General features: G+C 49.5%; 1 protein-coding gene across 4 annotated transcripts in view; it reads left to right on the top strand.

Moving 5' to 3' along the window:
• The window catches only part of CDH13 (cadherin 13), a 1,446,671-nt gene that overhangs the window by 1,332,675 nt on the left and 98,800 nt on the right, over positions 1-15,196 (top strand). For all 4 annotated transcript variants that reach the window (XM_064580856.1, XM_064580854.1, XM_064580855.1 and 1 more), the window contains one exon: positions 4,598-4,851. In XM_064580856.1, coding sequence (XP_064436926.1) covers positions 4,598-4,851 — 254 coding nt within the window. The remainder of the gene's footprint in view (positions 1-4,597; positions 4,852-15,196) is intronic.

Genomic DNA, 15,196 nt, shown 5'->3' with positions numbered 1-15,196 from the left:
CTGATAGTGGCTTAAATAATAAAGAGAATTTAATGATTTCCTAACTAGGTGAAGGTAGGCCAGTCTACGATTGGCTGGCAGTTCAAGGTGTCAGAGAGCCAGCACGTCTTCCCTCTGCTATGTTCTAAGGCAGGAAGCAAGAAGGCAGCCAGGGAAACAAGAGAGTGCTCTCCAGTGCCCCTCTCCTCTCATCAGGGAAGGAAATATCTTTTCCAGTGGTTTCTCAGATAATTTCCTGTGATGTTTCATTGGCCAGATAACACATACCCATCCTCAGCTGCAAAGAAGGCTTGGAAGTCCAAATCTGGCTTTCGGAGCCTCTGCAGGAAGAGATGGGTAGGGGAGCACAGGGTGGGCATGGTCACTGGGCAATGAGCAGTTGTGCCCTAACCAGTTAGCAGTTAGCGTACCGAAGAACGAGCAGAAGTTTCAGGACTGTGTGGCTCCCAGGGGAGTCCTGCCTCCCTGCAGGACCAAATCCTAACAGCTCTGGAAAGCAAGTACCTGTTTCTTCTTTAAAACCTTCTAGTCAGGAATGCTCTTAGTTGCTTTGTAAACCTATTCCACAACTGTCAGAGAGTTACCCTTTCAGCTGAACATAATCCACCCTCCATTTTAAGTGTATTTTCCCTTTTGTCCCTGAAGGAGAAGGAAACATCCAGAAAGCCTTGATCCCCAAACCCGTAATAGGCTTACAAATCACTGTTGGATCGCTTTCAAACCCTCCCTCTTCCAGACAGCAAACCCCAGGTTCTTTACCCTTCCCGTGTGGGATGGCTTTCCCAGCCCTTAAAGTCTCCACGACAGTAGTCCACACCCTCACTTGATGCTCAATGAAATAGTAGTTGGATCGACTCTCTGGAACTTTATTGGAAGTGTTTCCAATTCCCTCCCCTCCCTGATCCAGAGACCCCGCATCAGACAGATCACACTACTAAAGTCATATGCCCGAGATGAAGGAGGGCTTCTTCATCCATTGTGAGCCAGAGCAGGGTCCAGGAGAAGAGAGCCACGTTGTGCCAGCTCCCGGTGGCCTAGCCCGGGGAACGCACAGCTCGAATTATTACAGCCAGCACCGTGCAGACGGGAACGAGCGCTCGAGCGGCCCTGCCCTCCAGAAAGGCACTGTGAGACTCACCGCCCCCCTTTCACCTGTAGCACTGTTCAGTTCTCAAACCCTCCCAGGCCAGTGTTGCACTCAGGGGATGTCGGTTCTTCTTCCTTTCTCATCACACTCCCCGGGCCACAAGGCATGGCCCGGTGCCGCTTATTAGCTGTGTGATTTTGACTGAGTTATTCAACCTCTCTGAGCCTGTTCCCTCATCGACAAAAGGGGACTAAAAACACCCACTATTATGACGTAAAGTGAGGATTGGGTGAGTTGATGCACACGGAGCGCTCCTAGCTCACAGTAGGTGCACAGTAAGGGACAAATAATGTCATGGAAAATAATGAAAGGCGGTGGTGAAAATCAGACATGTATATTGTGGGGGTCGGGGAGCCATGGGTGCCCCACTGGTATAGATTGAATTATGTCCCCCAAGAAAACATATTTTGAAGTCCTTACCCCCAGACCCTGTGGATGTGGCCATATTTGGAATAAGAGTCACTGCAGATGTGATTAGTTGAGGTCATGGTGGAGGGAGTGAGCCCTCCTCCAGCAGGACCGTGTTCCTATAAGGAGACGACAGAGACACGCAGGGAGGGGGCCGTGTGACCGTGGAGGCAGAGATGGGAGTTGGGCGGCTGCAGGCCACAGGACCCCGGGAAGAGGCAGGGAAGGTTCCCCTAGAGCTTTCAGAGCTAGCATGGCCCTGCTCACATTTGATTTTGCACTTTCTGGTCTCCAGGACTGGGAGACGGTTGATTTCCTTGGTATTAAGCCACCCAGTCCTTTGTTCCGGCAGCCCTAGGAGACTAACACACCCACCGGGTTCCCTTACTGGGTGAGGTTGCCACTCCGAGAGCCCCAAGTGCTGACAAATAATGCTCCCAGCCTCTGTCTTCCCAGAATTGCCCTCACCGAGAGGGGAACGCAGGCCAGCTCTGCCCACTGGAGAGAGCCTGCAGTTTGTGCCTAACTGCAGGCAGATGTAAGAGGCCAGCCCCTGCCCCTGAGTTGGGGCTGATTTGGCGGTCAGCGAAAGTTCCAGAGCTCCCCCGGCACTGGGCTGGACTCCTGCAGAGACCATATCCTTGCTCTCTCCCTCTCTTCTGAGAAGCTGAGCCCATAAATCATACTCCAAATCCCTGCCTCAGGCTCTGCTTCCAGACTCGGCTGGAGTCTCAGGGAACCCAAATAGAGTTAACTCACACACACACACACACCTATCATACATACACGTACATGCATATCTAATATAGACAAACACACATGCACATTTAACATGCAAAGACATGCGTGTGCATGTTGACTATAAAGGCACGCATGTACTTATCCAACAAATGTACACACATGTACCTAGCATGTAAAGAAACACACATTTTAGCCATTCTATTTAAGGTCATGTGTAAATAAGCCAGCTCTCGTCCCCTCAGGACCCCGATCTTCTCCCTCCGCCCGGGTCTGCCCCACTCCATGCTGCAGGTGGCTTGGCCCTCCCGCTCACCATGTCAGCCTCAACCCCAGGCCCAAATTCTGCTGTTCCGAGCCCCGTGGAGCTCATAAAGGGAAGAAACCCCAGCCTGGTGGCCTTTTCATCATGGTAGAAAATTCCTTTGGGCTAGATTTGGGATTTCACAAATGTCAGTTTGCTAGTTAACTTTGTCTCCAGAAGCGTGCTGGGTCTGCCCGGCACTGGGGCCGGTGGGGGAGGCTCCCGGACCCTGGGTTCCGCGTGTCAGCTCTGCTCAGAGCACGGAGTGCAAAGTGGTCACGACCCAACAAGCCAAAGGCTTCAGTATCCTAATCGGGATGCACGTCTTCCGAGCATGGCAACCCCCAGCCCCTGTTTGAAATGTACTTCACTGAGGTTGCATATTTGGGGCGTCACTCGGGATGGACAGAAACCTCTTCCTGGAAAGGGATGGAGTGGTGAAGTATTCCTGCGTTTCAGGGATGGATGGGACCAAAATATAACTGGGTAGTGCCTCGGTGCCAAGAGCATTACATCTGTTAGCTCTTTAAGTCCCTCCGGGAGTGGTTGCAGGTGCAGAGAGAGGAGGTCCTGTTGCCATCAGGAAGCCCTCCTGTGTCCGCATTTCCGGTGAGCGTGCACACGTGTGGGGTGTGCTAATGCATGTTAGTTATTATGAAGGTAACATGATTTGCCTACAGTCATTCTGACTCCGACTCAACCAGCTGGATTCAGTTCCAGCTCTCACACCCGCAGGGCTCTCTCCCCAGCTTCCCGGTCTCAGGCTGCTCCCACTTCCCGTGGCCCTTACAGCCTGCCTGTCATTTGCTTCCTTCCAGTCGAGTGCGAACCAACTCCCTGTACTCACTTTAGTCCTGTCCTTCCAGCAAGCGTATCCATATGTCCTGGGTCTGAGGAGTTAGCTACTCATCCCCCGCAGTCAACATGAGGAAAACAACTTGAAATAAACAGGCTGCCCTCATCTGACCTAAATGTCTCCCCACATACCCTCAGTGACAGGAAATGTCACTCCTGCATCATCTTATGGTTTGGAAAGAGAGTGGCCAAGTGAATGCCATCCGTGTCGTTCAATGATGGGCAGGACCCCCATATTAATAATGTCTACGTGGGGTTTCCTGAACGTGATCTGATTTACTCTGCACAGCAGCTGGGGGAGGCAAGTACTATTCGCCTCTTTCGTAGACTCACCTAGAGTGGGCCGCACCTCCGTGACCCTGGGGCCAGGACCGTCCACCATCATGTTGGGGAGGGGTCCCAGCACAGCCGTGTGTCTCACAAAGACTACCCCTGCCCCGTATCTGACCACAGAGCCCCTGAGTCATGGCGACCACTGAAAATACCCCGCACATTTTCAAATGCCCTCAGGTGGGGAAGGGCCCGGAGGCGTATCCCCACGTGTCTCCAATCCTCTCCAGTCCTTTTACCTACATGACGCCCTACCCGGAAATGCACCTGTGGGAGGAGAAACTCCTTTACTTGCTGTCCGGACTCCAGCCTCGGCGCTTGTGGCCAGTGAGACGAAAGCGTTGAGAATGGACCTTTGGGCTGCCTTTTCCATTCGACCTCCCCCTCATGGTAACCGAGGCAGGGTGAACCCCGTAGCTGGCGAAGCTTAGGCTGCAGAGCTGTTCGTCCCCGACCCCCCCTGAGTGTTGGAGTCATGGGGCTACAGGTTACAGGTAGGAAGCTTTTTAATGTCAGCAGGGCAAGGGCGTCGCCTAAAGAGGTCTCAGACGGGGGCCCCAGGACTCTGAGACTCACATCATGTGTTGTCACTTACTCTCGATCCCAAAAACACTACCAGCTTCCATCCCGAATTCTGTATCTGTATGTTTCATATCCTAAAGGAGGACCCCACGTTGCATTCAGGTTAGCCCACAAAACCTGGATCCATCCCTGATCATCCACATTGGCTCGTGGGGTATCACAGGGACTTGGGGCAAAGACATCCACCCTTTGTAGCAGATACACATGCTGAGCCTCCCGTCTCTGCTTTCTAGCCCCTGGACTACGAGATTTCTGCCTTTCACACCCTGCTAATCAAAGTGGAAAATGAGGACCCGCTGGTGCCCGACGTCTCCTACGGCCCCAGCTCCACGGCCACCGTCCACATCACCGTCCTGGATGTCAACGAGGGTCCGGTTTTCTACCCAGACCCCATGACGGTGACCAGGCAGGAGAACATCTCTGTGGGCAGCGTGCTCCTGACCGTGAACGCCACGGACCCCGATTCCCTGCAGCATCAAACCATCAGGTGGGTGAGCGACTCCCTAACTGGGGACCCGAGACAGAAATGGTATTTCATTTCCGGCTGCAGGCCTGGTTGTCAGGAGTGAACTAGCATTAAATTAAATTTGTTAGTGATCTGGGTAAGTAGAAGGTACATGTCATAATGAAGAGCTCATGGCTGATGATATCAGGACCAGGCTGACTCCAGGGGGCCACTGCCCCCACACCTGGCTCCCAGCACTAGACCAGCTCCAGAAGAGGGTGACTTCAGGGCTGTGTTTCTAAATGGCCAGAGGGGTCTGCCAAGCATAGTCCCTGAAAAAAAGAAAAGCCACCATCTATGGCCCCCTGCCTCTCAGACACTTGACCTATATTCTTATCACCAGGACTTGATAAGGAAGGCGTTGGCTGACTCCACATACAGACAAGGGTATTATGAATCCAGAGAGGTTCAGTAATAGCTCAAGGCGGCCCAGCTTAGTAGCAGAGGAATCAGAATAGAAATAGGACAGTCTGCAAAGTCCGCGCTCTCTGCTAAGTGCTGTGGATTCTGAACCTGTCAAAAGGGGAAGGAACCAGACATTGCTGGTACTTAGAAATGGAACGTCGGGGTTAGGGTTTCCACTGATACATGGCAAGCCAAAAAAAAATAGTCTTTAAATATTTCTGTCTTCATTTCTTAAGCTCTGTCTGGTGTTGAGAAAGAAGGTATTTTCATGACAAGATTTAATTAAGTGATCATTACCCACAGAGCCAGAGGAGACAAACTGCTCTCCTTGGCGCAGTGTTTCACGACGAACCTAAATCGGGCGTGCAGGTCCAAATGCACGCTTGTCTCCACAAAAGAAAGTTATTAATCTTTCTCTTCCAAAATCTAATCTTCTTCTCCTAGGAGGAACAGATAATCAAGTATTAGATACACTTCTAATAAACACGTGCCGCATTTTCCTGATTTGAAACACCTGGAAACGCATCGCGGTCTCCACGTGGCCCCGTTACCGGAGCAAACTGGCAGGAAAGCAGCTCACGTTAGTTTCCAACCCAGAAGGGGATTTAGTTTCACAACGGAACTTTCCGAAATGCCACGTGAACTAGATACAGGTCGGAACTATACCAAATCCGACAATAATGTGACTCTGAAATAGCCATTCTGTTTTCTCTCTTTCCTTTTCCCGCTGGGTACCTGGCAAAGGAAATACGCAATTAAATACCAAAGAGCAAGCTTTCCTTAAGTCCTTAGATGGGGAAACTAGTAGCTTAACAGACCTTAAGGCAGTCATACTAATCTAGGTTGTCTTTGGGGGGCTTAACTGTCATTTTGTACTTCCACAACAGGAGACAGAAGAGGGGACTCTGGGGTGGGGAGAAAGTGGAATTTTGATGGGCTTGTTTTTGCTGGGGCCAGAGGGGGGGGTGCGCTCTGTGGTTGCTTTGTGACTTGGGATGTCGCCAGAGAGCCTTAACGTGGTGGGGGTGGGGGGCAGATGCGTGACAGATAGCGACAAAGGGGGAGGTGGGTCTGTCCAGGCTCTGTTCAAGACCAGCTCGGCCGACTTAGGCAAAAGGGGGAATTTGCTAGAAGAATCACTGGATAACAGTGTATCAAACTGAAGAACATGTTTCGAACCAGGCCCTCGATAGCACAGGAATTAGGTGGTGCTGAGTCTCTAGGGGATGGGAAGTGACGGGCTGGCACGAGGAGAATGAGTGACCCGCCTCCAACCATTTCCCACACTGTGCCACTCGCCTTCGAAGTTCCATGTACACCGGGTGTGTCTGCTTTGTCTGAGCTGCCGTCGTGAGCCTCCCAAATCAGGGCACCTTTTTTTTTTTTTTTAAGATTTTATTTGTTTCCTTGCAATGCATATACTTGATACTTGCTGTATTTGAAATTCCAGTTCATTAACACGGTCCTCATTTTTAAGAAATTACTTAGTCACATTGTTATTAAATTATTAAAAAAAAAAGATTTTATTTATTTGTCACAGAGAGAGAGTGAGAGGCAGGCAGAGGGAGAGCAGGGAGCCCGATGCGGGACTCGATCCCAGGACCCCTGGTATCATGACCTGAGCCTAAGGCAGACGCTTAACCGACTTAGCCACCCAGGCATCCCCCAAATCAGGGCACCTTGACAGGGCCACAGAGCTCATGTTCTCAGATGTGGCCGCCCACCACAGTGGGCAGCTGGTATGGAGAGAGGAGATTCCATCCTGCAGATGGCACATGGAGCTGGAAATGTGGGACAGGCCTCGGAGAGCCATCCCAGCAAACTGAGTTAGGGACAGCATTCTGGCCCGGAGAGGGAGGGCGTGACTGGCCAGAGCCAAGACATTGAGGGGTGTCAAGACGAGGACGTGAGCCACGGAGCACAAGGACCCAGCTACTGGAGGGGGGGGTGCAAGTGTTCCCCCTTGTATCACAGGCAGAAGGTCCATGGTGCCCACCACGTGAGAAGAGGAGGTCAGAGAAAGTAATGTGTTAATTACTAGACAGGAGACCCGAGGGAAAAAGCAGAAGCGTGGGAAACTCCGTTGGTCATCACAGATCTGACCCTTCTTCCTAAGCTGCTAGGTCCCACCTCCAAGTGGCTTAGCCCAAGACAGCACGTATCAGCCCACATGACCGAAAAGTGCACAGGGACGAGGGTACCCAGGATGAGGACTCATGTGTCCAGAGTATGCTCTTTCTGCACCTCGTGGCTCTGCTCTCCCCCGGGGTCAGCTTCAGCCCCAGCCGTGCCTGAATGGCCACCAGCAATGCCAGTCCTTGGCCCTCCCAGCAAGAAGAGATGCTTCCCAATTGAAAGTTCAAGTCCAAGGGCCGGGCTTGGGTCTCACTGAGCCAGCTAGGACACACACCCATCTCTGAGCCAAACAGAATAGCAGGGGGGTGGAGTGTGGCCACCGGGGGCCCCACGTCCCACCATGACCACCAGAGGAGTGCAGGACGCTCTTCCCAGGAGACCGGAATGGGGGCTGAGTCATCAGGAACCACGGAGAGTCACTGTGACCAAGTTCAATTTTGTGAGTCCCCTGGGGAAATGCAGCTGAGGTGTTTCTCGGTGGCTGGTTTGCTTAACAGTTCCAGCATTTAAAAATACTTGCAGCCCGGGCGCCTGGGTGGCTCAGTTGGTTAAGCGACTGCCTTCGGCTCAGGTCATGATCCTGGAGTCCCTGGATGGAGTCCCACATCGGGCTCCCTGCTCGGCAGGGAGTCTGCTTCTCCCTCTGACCCTCCCCCCTCTCGTGTGCTCTCTCTCTCATTCTCGCTCTCTCAAATAAATAAATAAATCTTTTTAAAAAAATAAAATAAATAAAAATACTTGCAGCCCTTGATCCTTCCCCTCCCCCTTTTCCTCTCCTCCCCCTCTTCTTCCTTTCTCTGTCTCTCCCCACCACCCTGTCTATCTCTATCAATATTTCATTCCAAGATTCTCTGTGACTCAGCCCCAATAACTCCATTTTCATCTCAAATGACTCACCAGGCCCTGGGAGGTTTTGAGCCCAGGCGGAGGTGCTCCACCTGACCAGGATCCTGATACAGGTCCTGCCCCAACCCTGACGGGCGCTCTGGCCTCTTCCCCAAGGATGGGCTCCTTCGCTGTCAAAGCAGGGAAACCTCCTCCCCGCTGGCAACCCACACAAAACTCAGGAACTTCTAACTGATTCCCATCCGGGCCGGTGTCCTGTCTCCCATGATGAAAGGCGCGTCTGGTCTCGGGCACAGGGCTGGCACAGCTGGCCCCTGGAGGACACTCTTTCATCTCACTGGGGAACAATCAAGTCTGTGAAAGGCGCCTTGATCTCTGAGAAGCCTGTAACATTCAAGACAGGAGGTGTCCAGGCATCAGAGTGAATATTCACACTAGAAAGCCTGAGTTATTAAAACTTGTTAAAAAGCCCATCGCATTGCACTCTTAGACAAATCAAAGTGGACATCGGTGAGCTGGTGACAGACGAAATTCTTCTTTTTAATGACTTGTATCTTCTTATCCTTATTATAAAGTTAAGATAGTTTGTGGAGGAGCCTTTGGAAAAGACAGTTAAGAATAAAGAAGATAATAAAGAATCTGTAATCATCTTGCACAGGAAATCCTCTCTTAACAACGTGGATATATCTCCCTCTGTCACATGTGAGAAACCTTCCGTTTTTATTACCAGAATTGGCTCCGATCACCCGTCCTGTTTTGGAACCTGCCGTGTCTCCTTCCCAGTGTATGGTGAACAGCTTTCCATGTCAAGACATAGCCTTTATTTTTAATTGCTTGATAGTATTCTCTTATTCTATTACATGGATGTTCTCATTTATTCATTCATTTCCTTGTTATTGGATATTAAGAGTGTTTCCAATTGTATGCAGTTATTTTTTGAAAAGGTCAGTGCACAGGCTTATAGCTAAATTGTTTAGTGCATCATTAATTTCACGAAGAATTTTTTTGAAAATTCTTTGAGCAAAAAAGTATTGGTATTGTTAATGACTTTTGTCATAAAAAGAATTTTTCGTTTTTTTCCTACCCGGGCAGTCACATTTATATTTTCCCTTATGATTTGAATTGATGTCAGGATTAGAAAGCCGCTCTGCCCCAAGGTCGTGTCGCTACAGACATGTTCTGAAACAGGGCTGCCTCCCCCACCGCATCCCCTCCACGCAGCGCAGACGCGGGCCTCCTGCAGCCCTCAGGGTGGAGCCCTGCCTCCACACCCACCAAACAGGAGCCGGGCGTTTCTCTGTGACATCTGGGTGTCTCTAATGAGGAGCAGGCTTTGAAACTGAGCTTGTTGGCTAATTACTGTCAGAAGGAGCAGCTCAATGGTAATTGTGCTAAACTAGAAATGACTGCCCTTATCCCACGTTCTGCACCTAGTGAAATGAATACCAGGGACTAACCCTTGCGTCCTGGCTGTTGATTCGGTGGCTTTGGGGAGGCAGCCGGCAGCTCAGTCCTTCGGGACAGCCTGAGAGGACTTGTCTCATTATTTTTCACAATCAGGGGATTTCCTTGGAGGCAACCCAGTAGCAAGTCCTATTCTGAGCATTTTTTCAGACCAAGTTCATCTTGTCCGGGGTGTGCAGTAAATCACTCTGCAGCAGAGGTTTCTGCCTACACATTGAATATATAAGATATGTGTTGAGGAGAAATACCGTTCCTACCAGTGTGAAATGACCTATCGCTGCTCAACATGGTTTTGGAAAAAATCATTCATCCAGGGAGCCCTGCAAGGGTGTGTCGAGCAGCGCTGTATCTGTGAGGATTAAGTTTGGCTGAATATAACACAAAAATTCAAAATGACCGTGTCTCAGAAAAGATAGAACTCTATTTTTTGGTCACATGTAACAGAAGTCTAGAGTAGCCATGGCAATGTCCAGGGCTTGTGCGGTGGTCCCACAGAGCTGTCAAGGGCCCAGGCTCCTTCCTGCTCACCATTCGCCCACCTCCAGGCTGGCATCCCCTTCCTCATGGGCTGTGAGGGCTGCTGGTGCTCCAACCTTTGTGTCTGCATTCCAGACAGTGAGATGGGAAAGAGGGGAAGAAAGGCATCGGGTCTCCTGTCTTTTAAGGAAACTTCCTGGAAGTCAGCCCCGTTTCTATTTAAATCTCATTGGCCAAAATTAGTCACATGACCACACCTAACTCCAAGGGATACTGGACCATATGGTCATTTAGCTGGGTAGAAATCAGCTTCTAAAACTGGGATTCTTTACGAATTAAGAAGGGAAGAGAGGGGTGCCTGGGTGGCTCAGTTGTTAAGCGTCTGCCTTCAGCTCAGGTCATGATCCCAGGGTCCGGGGATTGAGCCCCGCATTGGGCTCCCTGCTCCGCAGGAAGCCTGCTTCCCCCTCTCCCACTCCCCCTGCTTGTGTTCCTGCTCTCTCTGTCTCTCTCTCTGTCAAATAAATAAATAAAGTCTTTAAAAAAAATAGAAGGGAAGAGAGGATGTAGTGAGGTCACTAGACGTTAGAACGTCTAGCTGCCGTGGAAACCTTTGGGGATTGAGCTTTTCTACATAAAAAACCACAGGGTAAATTTAAAATGATGAAACATGCCATGATATTAGATTTCTGCACAATCAAAGTAATAGATAATCCTGTTGCTAAAGACCAAATGCTTGAAAAAAAAGCACAAGGATTATAGTTATCCATTCATTCAGTTACTAAGTTTAACAGTATTCATTTAGAGCCCAGTGACACCGCGAGGCCCTGGGTATTCATGAGTGAAAGAAAGGGTCCCTGCCTGCAACCTCCGGGGAGCTTGCAGTCCTGAGAGCAAGAGCATGTGCCCCGGAAAGAAGGCGGGGGGCCGGAGGGCAAGGAAGGAAGGAAATACATGCTTTCCTTGGGAAGTAAGAACCAGTGGTCCCTCGCTGGGGACAAAGAGCCAGGAGGCAGAATTTGTTTTCAAGCATCGTTGTGGTCTCACTAGTCAACCCCGCTCTCCCCGTGCCTCTTTGCGGCTCTCTGCCTCCTAGGACCCGGCTGCCAGCCCAAACAGGCAGCCATCTCCACAGCCCCCTGGAGACATGGGTTTGAGAACGAGGGCAGCAAGCTTGCTGGTACCGGGACTGAGCGCCCTCCGTGTTTATATCCAAGTGCACCAAAAACCCCTTCACCAGAGTCATTTATTTCTCACAGCCCTGCAAACGACACATCGTTGGTCTCCCTTTTTGCTGATGAGGAAAGCAGAGCCTCGCGGAGCCTCTCTGAGCCCTCCTTTGTGGAAGGGGAGCGTGCACAAGTGTGGGGAGGTCTGCTGAGAGTCCCGGAGCTTTGCTGGCGCCCACCCCTGCATGTCCCACTGAGGTGGGCTGGGCATCACCTCTGCCCCTGCGGGAAGGCTGCTCTGACCTCGGAACTGTGCTCCCCGGGCTTTCTGGACATCTAGCACTACCCTCCTCACGCCTTACTGTCATTCCCAACCTAATCCTCCATCTTCTCACCAAACCCAGGCTTTAAGGGGGGGAGGGTAGCCATCCCTCCCTGATGAAGCCCCAGGGGGCCACATCAGTACTATTACAGAATTAAGCACTTGAGGCCCAGCATGCGGACCTTCAGATTCTCCAGGGGGCCTACAAAATGTCAGGGACCTGAACACATAATCTGTTGTCGCCACAATTTGAAAAGGAAACAGCAAAATTGAAATGAATAAATATCGAGCATCCGTAGATAGCATCATGACAACTGTATCAGGTTAACTTTAAAATTTGTGAAGCTGTCTATACCTTTGCAAGCCATTTGTAGATCCGACCTTGCAAGAACATCTGAGTCTGCTCTAGAGAAATCCTAGGGGATCATTAATGAAATATTCCTGGTAGCTAAATAATGCCAAAGGCCTAAGTATAAACATGACTTCAAAAATTTTACGGGAAAAAAAAAATGTTATGTGCAATGTGGGTACATGGCAGGATATTTACTAGGACTTGGTATGAGGCCACCAGAGACAAAGAAGACTCGGGCTGGGAGTTCTTGAAATAGCCCCAGCCCGGCCTGGGCTAGGCAGATGGAAGTGCTCAGTTAGTAGGCATGGCATGAATTAATGCAGCTGGGTTGGAGGTGTCTGTGTGTAAACATGTTTGTGTATAAGCAGATATGCTTTATCGGCACTACTGTTATCTTTCACCTTCCAACACTGAGTAATGTCTACCAACCACGACAACATCAGCATGTGGCCTTGTTTTAAACCAATCCCAGGAGTGACGCCTGAGCAGGACAGACAGGCCTCGGAGGGGGCTTCCCAGGTCCACGAGGGTCACAGTAAAGAGCCATGTCCGTCAGCCGGCTCTTCTTCCCGCGCCTTGATCCACACCAAGCCTATGCTTTAAACACAGAATATCTGAATCAGATCCACATTCGATCCTCATGTCTCTGAAAACTGCAGCCCACTTTGTCCTGAGTTCTTTGGGTCTTTTGAAAGTCATTTCCCTTCTTCTCCCTCTTTTGGACGTGGAGGCCTTTTAGCTCTGAGGCGGAATTCATTCCTCAAGCTGATGAAAGGTACAACATAGAGTGATGAAAATCCAGCCCCCCAAGATTTGTTAAAAGGCCCAGTTTCAGATTTTGCTGGTCTTCCTGTGAGTCATCAAGTCCTTTTAACACCTTGTTTAATGTTGGGGACCATTCAGAGAAAAATCACAGAAATGAGGGGAAATGAAGTGAAAATCACGGGCCATCTATGGGACAGTTTGTTCTGTATCTTCTAAGATCTTTAGAAGTAGATGTCGAAAATCAGTCTGCTTGAAAGTTGGGATTTTGTCATCACTTGCATTCTCGGGAACACAGAGGCTCAAAGTGTATAGTAGCCTCCCATTTATGGGGAGGGAAAGTGGGGGGTTTCAGACTCCTTGTTTTAAAAAGAACAGATTCCAAAACCAGATTTAAGCGTTTAATTTGGGGTGACTCCCACCTGTTAAATTTTAATCAGAAGTTAAAGGCTAAATAATAACATTTCTACCTGGGGAAATTAAGAGAAGAGCCTCCCTCTACTAAAATATATTATTAACACTTCATCTTAATTAAATGTGGTTACTGACCTCAATAACAGGATTTGGGGTGAGGTCCTTTCTGTTTTGCTTTGTTGAATGAATTATTTCTTTCCCGTGTCAACAAACACAGAGCTTGAAATATAAAGGAATTGTTTACAGTGGTGCCTTTGTAGCTTTTAATTAAAGTGATGTTCTTCCATTGAAGTTTATGGTGGCAATACATTTTATCGCCTGCTTTGCTATAGAGTTTTTAATTATTTATGTAAATATATTAGCACAGCTGACTCTTATTTTTAGTGGTCAGATTTTCTGTTAGGAAGATGCCAGGGGGAAACAAGGTCTAATAAATTAAACAACTGAATTTTTAACGATTTAACATCTTCAGTGGCTAAAAATAGAATTCTGGCTTTTATGATGGTCCAGAGATGGGAGATTTCCATTATTAACCTCAATTAGAGGCACTCGGTTTGGTTAATATGAAAGAGCTGACCATTTGGACCAACAGTTGAAAGGTTATTTTATAATCCAGCCACCTTTTTAACATCCCTCTACACATGTTGTTGTAAATTTGCCATGGGCCAGATTCTCATTACTGAAAGCATGGTTTTTCAAATTGGTTATATTTGAATATAATTATGATGGTCATTCTTGTCAGCCTGAGAAATTAATTCTCAGAGCCAACATAGGAAATATTGACAAACGCTAATACCGTTTCTCGCCCACTGTTTTTTCTAAGCTGCCAAATCTGCTTAGCTGGGTGTTTGGTTTTTTTATTTATTTATTTTTTTTAATTTTAATAAAGGCCTTTGAAATAGACCAAGGTTGCTGCAGAAGCTACCAGTGCCGTATTGATGGAGAAAGCCGCACATTTCAGGATGGCAAGAGAGGTCAGTCGACTAGGGAGAATAGCTGGTTTATCTTACTGCCCCGCTTAGTCAGTCACCAACACCAGGCCGCCGCCGAGCGCATCTAGGGGACTCCCGAAGGGCTCACCATGGCCTTAGTGCTTACACAGGTAAAGAACCGGAGGCAGTAGGCCCCGTAACTAATTCAAGACTTGTGTTTCAGCAGTAGCTCCCAGTTTGTGCCCCAGAGGAGTCTTGCAGTTTGCATTTTCAAGTGATGAGGCTTTGAACCACAGGTCTCCCACAGAGTTTAATTCGGGGTCCCCTTGTGTACGCTAACAGGGTAAGAACAGACCCCGTGGAGTCGGCTCTACCCAGCCTTGCTTCCCTGCCTGAGGGCTGCGTGTGTGGATCTGGACTAGGGTTAGGATGGGATAGGCCAGCTCTTATCGCCGACTCATTCATTCATCCCACAGGCCTGGAATGAGCACTTACAACATGCCGGCCTTTTCCTAGGCACGGGGGATACAGCAGCAGCAGAAACAGTTAAAAAAAAAAGTATCTGTCCTCATGACGATTATATGCCAGTGGGGCAGAGAGAAAGCTAACAAGAAAGTAAATAAATAGCATAGTAGTGGGTGATCGGTGCAAAGGAAGAGAAAGAAGGGGAGGAGTCTGAAACTCTAGATAGGGGGTCAGGGAAGCCCTCACTGCTGGAACGGCATTTAGGTAGCAAACTGAAGGAAGCAGGGGCGCACGTTGCAGACAGCTGGGCAAGAGTGGTCCAAGCAGCGGGTGGAAAAAAGAAGTGCAAAGGCCCTGAGGCAGGGTGTGCACAGGTGTGAGATGCGGGGGCGGGGCTGGGGTCATTGCAGCTGGTGCAGAGTGAGTGAGGGATGGGGAGAGATGAGACCAGAGGGGCTCAGGGGCTAACACCTTACTCTGAATAAGGCAGGAAGTTAAACACTGGTGGTTTTAGAAGAGGGGAGGGGAGACCTCACAGACCAGTGGGGAAGGTCCTGCGATAAGCCAGGTGGGAGGTGGCGTG

The sequence above is a fragment of the Mirounga angustirostris genome, unplaced genomic scaffold (assembly GCF_029215605.1).
Source record: "Mirounga angustirostris isolate CCGP_5_RB_7025 unplaced genomic scaffold, mMirAng1.0.hap1 SCAF_16, whole genome shotgun sequence".
Lineage (NCBI taxonomy): Eukaryota > Metazoa > Chordata > Mammalia > Carnivora > Phocidae > Mirounga > Mirounga angustirostris.
This window is presented reverse-complemented; position numbering and strand designations above follow the sequence as displayed.